The sequence below is a fragment of the Triplophysa dalaica genome, chromosome 6, assembly GCF_015846415.1.
Source record: "Triplophysa dalaica isolate WHDGS20190420 chromosome 6, ASM1584641v1, whole genome shotgun sequence".
Taxonomy (NCBI): domain Eukaryota; kingdom Metazoa; phylum Chordata; class Actinopteri; order Cypriniformes; family Nemacheilidae; genus Triplophysa; species Triplophysa dalaica.
The window spans coordinates 17,509,296-17,515,412 of NC_079547.1; the positions used below are offsets into that span (position 1 = coordinate 17,509,296).

Consider the following 6,117-nt stretch of genomic DNA (forward strand, 5'->3'; position numbering starts at 1 on the left):
TCTGCCAATCCCGTTTCGTGACAGTTACAAAATGTTCCACGCCTTTTTTTTATGGGAAGAGAAGTGTAGGACAAAATGATGCGTCATAAATGAGTTACATGTAGATGGTGAGAAACGGCTCTGCCCTACTGTAACTCAAAAGCTTGTTTATAGGAAGACTGATCAGGTTACACCAAACCAGCCTTAGATACAAATAATAAATAACATTCGTAAATTATGCGTGATCACCTAACAAAAATATAGTCACATAACCTGCAAATAGAAGTCTAAAATAAGTAATGTACCATGCCTGAAACAAGAAAGTTCATGTTTTGAAAATAGCTACTGTAGCTGTGCTTCAGGACAGATTTGGGAAAGCTCATCCTTCATGGCCTCTTGATGCATGGTTAAAATGTAAGAGTGGTTGTTAAACATCATAACTGTGACTGTGAGACGGTGAACAGTGCTCCATAGTAAGTATGCTTGCGTGGGTGTCTGTCAGTCATCAGCTGTCTGTGTACATAATTATAGAGAAGAAAAAAGAGATGATGTTTATGTTTGCTATTATTGCTACACCTGCACCTGCCTGTTTTTGTAATGTTTGCCATTTTTCTCTGACAGGGCACCAAGACATTAACTACTGTAGTAACATTTTATTACAGGTAAAATGATGTGCGACATTTAAGAGAGACATTTTGCTTTAGTGTGTCAGTAGTAAATACCAATATAGTTAGTTTTCCAAACATTTATTGCAACTAACTGCAATACTCATGTGAGGTTATGCATGAACAATGACTCTGACAATGGTATATCCTTAAATCAGTGTGGAATTGCATGAAGAGGAAGAAAAATACTCAGAAGGACTTAACCCATGAACTGTGGCAACAAGTACAAGATGCTTCCTATAAACATATCTTATAGCTTTCTTCTGTCAATGAACAGATATGTGACCCTGGACAACAAAACCAGTCTTATGGGTCAATATTTTGAAATTGAGATTTTTACATAATCTGAAAGATTAATAAATAAGATTTCCATTGATGTATGAGTTGTAAGAATAGGATAATGTCTGTCTGAGATACTTTATAGCATGTAGGAAGTTTCAAACATACTTAAATGTAAAATCCCATCAACATTAATAATCAACATTACAATTTCAAGGGGACTAGAATAGTTTTTTGACACAATCATACAGCCCTACCATTATGTATTTTAAAATTTCATTTCAATTTTTTGATTCATAATAAGAAATACTAAAAAGGAACAAATGTGTGTGTTTTCCCTGTATTTCTCCAGGATCTATGAGAGGTTATTTGTCTCGGATCTAGAATTTTGGAACCTCTGCATTAACATGAAACCAACAATGAGCTATACAGTTATCAGCATTTATTAAACTTGTTGTAAATGCCAAATGCAATTGTTCATAGTTTGTGGTGCATGTTCAATGTTTTTAAAAATATAAGTAAATACTGAAAATGAAGATTAACAAATGCAGATATGTCATCTAATGCTTAACTAATGTTAACAATGCAACGTTGTAAAGATGAAAAAATATTTTAGTATTCTATTTCAATTACATCAGTAAAGCATATGACACATCCATGAGTTTGAAATGCACTTTAAAATGATATTCATAATAACGAGAGGAAACGTCTTATTATGGTTTAAATAGTTATAGTGTTTGGTTTATCTCACTTATAGTGAGAATAAGTGAAAGTGACCTGTTTGTCAGGTATGGTGACCCACACTCGAAATGTGACCTCTGCTTTTAGCCCTTCCAGAGAGTTGTGAACACTGCAAGTGGTGAACACACGTACAGCCGGAGTTGTGGGCAGCTATCACTGCAGCGCCCGGGGAGCAAGTAGGGGTAAGGTGCTCAAGGGCATCTCAGTCGTTACCCGCCAGGCCTGAGAATCAAACCGGCAACCTTCTGGTTGAATATATATTATTAAGTTCAGCATTAATATAACATATGCAAATTTTAAGTACAATAATCAATTATACCCTATCCCCATTTACTGTCATTGATTGTGGATGTGCCGTCAACAATACAAATCCAAAAACTTTGACAGAAATGTGGCCAAATGAAATAATCTTCACCATGTGCATGTACATCCAGCCTAACTTTTAATTTTTGGATTTTAACTTTTAATGTAGAATAAAATCACAATTGAGCTTCACATAGTGCAATATTATAAAAAGCAGCCACAAAATGGCAATGAAGAAATAATTGAAAAGTAAACTGAAAATAGGGGAACATAAAAAATGAAACATTGTTCACACATTGAGTGAATTAGTCGTATAATATCTTACAATAAATAGTTAAATATTTCGATTTTCTGTGACATCAGTGTAACATATTCTTAACTAGAAATCAACGGAATTATCCTATTACAAGACAAATGTTAAATGAAAGTGTTTAATGAAAATGACACTAATAAAAGTAATCAGATGAAGAATGAAGTTGTGGTCTCTTAGCCAAGATGTACCTGTGTTGTGCAGAGTAGGTTTAGGTGTTAGTTTCGTGTTAGAGGTAGCGTTGGTCTTGGATGAAGGTTTAGTGTTAGGGGTGGTGTTGGTGTTGGCTGTAGGTATATTGTTAGAAATATTATTGTTGTTTGATGAAGGTTTAATGTTATGGGTAGGTATATTGTAAAGGGGTGTGTTGGTTGTAGGTTTAGTGTAATGGGTAGGGTTGGTGTTTGGGGTAGTGTTGGCGGTAGGTATATTATAAAAGATATGATTGGTATTGGATGAAGGTTTAGAGTTATGCGTAGGTGTTTTGTAAAGGGGAGTGTTGGTGTTGGTTGTAGGTTTAGTGTTATGAACAGGGTTGGTTTTGGAGGAAGGTTTAGAGTTTGGGGTAGTGTTGGAGGAAGGTAAAGAGTTATGGATAGGTATATTGAAAAGGGGAATCTCGGTGTCGATTGTAGGTTTAGTGTAATGGGTAGGGTTGTTATTGGAGGATGGTTTAGAGTTTGAGGTAGTGTTGGAGGAAGGTAAAGAGTTATGGATAGGTATATTGAAAAGGGGGATCTCGGTGTCGATTGTAGGTTTAGTGTAATGGGTAGGGTTGGTATTGGAGGATGGTTTAGAGTTTGAGGTAGTGTTGGAGGAAGGTATAGAGTTATGGATAGGTATATTGAAAAGGGGGATCTCGGTGTCGATTGTAGGTTTAGTGTAATGGGTAGGGTTGGTATTGGAGGAAGGTTTAGAGTTTGGGGTAGTGTTGGAGGAAGGTTTAGAGTTCTGGATAGGTATATTAGAAAGGGGAGTGTTGGTTGTAGGTTTAGTGTAATGGGTAGGGTTGGTATTGGAGGAAGGCTTATTGTTTGGGGTAGTGTTGGAGGAAGGTTTATTGTTTGAGGTAGTGTTGGAGGAAGGTTTAGAGTTTGGGGTGGTTTTGGAGGAAGGTTTAGAGTTTGGGGTAGTGTTGGAGGAAGGTTTAGAGTTACGGATAGGTATATTGAAAAGGGGAGTGTTGGTTGTAGGTCTAGTGTAATGGGTAGGCCTGGTATTTGAGGAAGGTTTATTGGTTGGGGTAGTGTTGGAGGAAGGTTTAGAGTAATGGATAGGTATATTGAAAAGGGGAGTGTTGGTTGTAGGTCTAGTGTAATGGGTAGGCCTGGTATTTGAGGAAGGTTTATTGGTTGGGGTAGTGTTGGAGGAAGGTTTAGAGTAATGGATAGGTATATTCAAAAGGGGAGTGTTGGTGTCGATTGTAGGTTTAGTGTAATGGGTAGGCTTGGTATTGGAGGAAGGTTTATTGTTTGGGGTAGTGTTGGAGGAAGGTTTATTTTTTGTGGTAGTGTTGGAGGAAGGTTTAGAGTTTGGGGTAGTGTTGGAGGAAGGTTTAGAGTAATGGATAGGTATATTCAAAAGGGGAGTGTTGGTGTTGATTGTAGGTTTAGTGTAATGGGTAGGCTTGGTATTGGAGGAAGGTTTATTGTTTGGGGTAGTGTTGGAGGAAGGTTTATTTTTTGGGGTAGTGTTGGAGGAAGGTTTAGAGTTTGGGGTAGTGTTGGAGGAAGGTTTAGAGTTATGGATAGGTATATTGAAAAGGGGAGTGTTGGTTGTAGGTTTAGTGTAATGGGTAGGGTTGGTGTTGGAGGTGGTGTCTAAGAGTCCACAAAGATTTTTTGAAGCACAGCCCTTCGAGTTGTGTTCTTCCATATTGACAGTTCCGGTGTCTGGTGAAGAATCTGACGCAAACAAAAAATAATGCATATTTTAATCAGGATTATTTAGATGAGTTTGTTCAAACTTTTTATACATTCTTTTTCAACTTTGTTTTATATCTATTTTCTATGTTTTTAAACCACAGTGAAAAAACCCATACAAAGTGGATGCTTTTAATATTTCATCCATGTTAGTATATATTTCATCCATGCATATACCTGTATATACTCAAAAATATAGAAATTAAAAATAATTAGTCATTACATTTCAGAGTATTAATTCACAGCACCTCCCACAGTATACATATATAGATTTATACTTTCTCCAGCTTAGTAAATGGTTTGTCATTACACATCTCTTCATTACAACGTTTGATGCCTAAATTTCAAGCAGGCACAATGTACATGTCCATCTATAGGCTAAATCTTGGTTTGAAATACCATATGAATGATGGAGGGATTTAATGAAGTAAGAGTTAATACTGTGGCAGGTTAGAGCATTCAGCAAACTTGGTAACACTTTACAATAAGGTTGTGTGTGTTAAAGGACCAGTGATATTTAGTGGCATCTAGTGGTGAGGTTGCGTATTCCGACCAAAAGCTCACTCGACCGCTCCCCCTCCCTCTGGAAGCACTACGGTGGCTGACACAGAACATACCTTTCCAACTTTGTTTTTATATCTATTTTCCACATTTTCTTTCTATTTTATCCTTGTAAAAACTCATGATTATTTAGCTGATTCAGGTCAAATATTATAAACATACATTATTTATAAAACTTTGTTCTTTCTTATAACTTTTATCATAATTTTTTCTATTAATATTACAACAAAAATCTTAATTCTTAAGTCACTGCACCTTTTAAGCAGCAGTCCTGGATTCCCACACATGACAGGAGTGTGTTGCAAGTATAGTCGGTTGGGCTTTTGCATGACTTGCATTTCAACCCATTTGGGGCGGCATCATGTTCTAGAAAGAAAACATTTCACATTGTAGTATAGTGTATTTTAATGTACTTTTGGTATTTGTATCTTAGATTTGTAACAAACATTACATTTATTTCAATTATGTTTTGTATAAAAGTGTTATGTTGTAACATTAAATAATATCAGGTGTATATAATCAATGTATAATATTTATCTCACCAGTCAGATTGCCATTGTTGCAGCCATCTGTGTTGCAGCATGACATAGTCATATTATAATACCCAACGTTGAGTGATATGGTGATGCCAAAATAATTGCAGGAATCAGATGGTACACAAGACCGCTGAATAACTGAAATACCAGCTAAATAGACAGAAAGACAATGCAAGTATTGTATTTAAAAAGATTTGAAATTATATTGCTATTTTTTAATAGAAAATTGAATATATAAATGGTCAAAATGTGCAGTCAACAACTAACCTAAATTGGTCCTTAAAACCGCACAATAATGGTTGTCAGGACAGGCTTCTAAAGATGGGCTCTGAGGGCCTGAACCACTCAAACAATTCAGCATCTGACCTGTTTGTCACAACATAAAACACATAAAAAATTAGTAAAATTGCCAATATTTCAAGGACAACATTGAGGTTTAATCCATTTCCTTATAATCATTTTCTGTAATTGTCTTTAGTTACAGAACATCTTATTTGACATTACCTGAGTGCATCAGTGAAGAGGAGAGGCAAAGTCCAAACAGCAGCCACATGATGAGCGAGAGTCAACAGCAAACTTATAAAGGAGTGTGTAGCACTATTAGGTCCGATTTATATAGACGAGAACATATGAAAGGAGCAAATCAAGTTTGACCAGTGAGTCATTAAACACTACAAATGTTAGACTGATCATTACTTTGTCATAAATGCAATTTTGATGATATTATGTTTGGGTGGGGATAAAAAATGTCCTTGTAATTAAGTGTGTTAAGAGTGTTACTAAGAGTGTTTCTTTTGATCTTTGTGTTGCCCTTGTTCAAA

The 6,117-nt window shown here is 35.9% G+C and overlaps 1 protein-coding gene across 1 annotated transcript; it reads right to left on the reverse strand.

Annotated features, from left to right (window-relative positions):
• Window positions 1-2,089: 2,089 nt before the first annotated feature.
• Window positions 2,090-5,873, reverse strand: LOC130424968 (mucin-2-like). The gene is made up of 5 exons (XM_056750989.1): window positions 5,801-5,873; window positions 5,564-5,662; window positions 5,303-5,446; window positions 5,016-5,126; window positions 2,090-4,181 (listed from the first exon to the last, which is right to left on the reverse strand). Exons 1-5 carry the CDS (start codon window positions 5,847-5,849, stop codon window positions 2,371-2,373), a joined length of 2,214 nt encoding a protein of 737 aa, XP_056606967.1. The 5' UTR covers window positions 5,850-5,873; the 3' UTR covers window positions 2,090-2,370.
• Window positions 5,874-6,117: the final 244 nt, after the last annotated feature.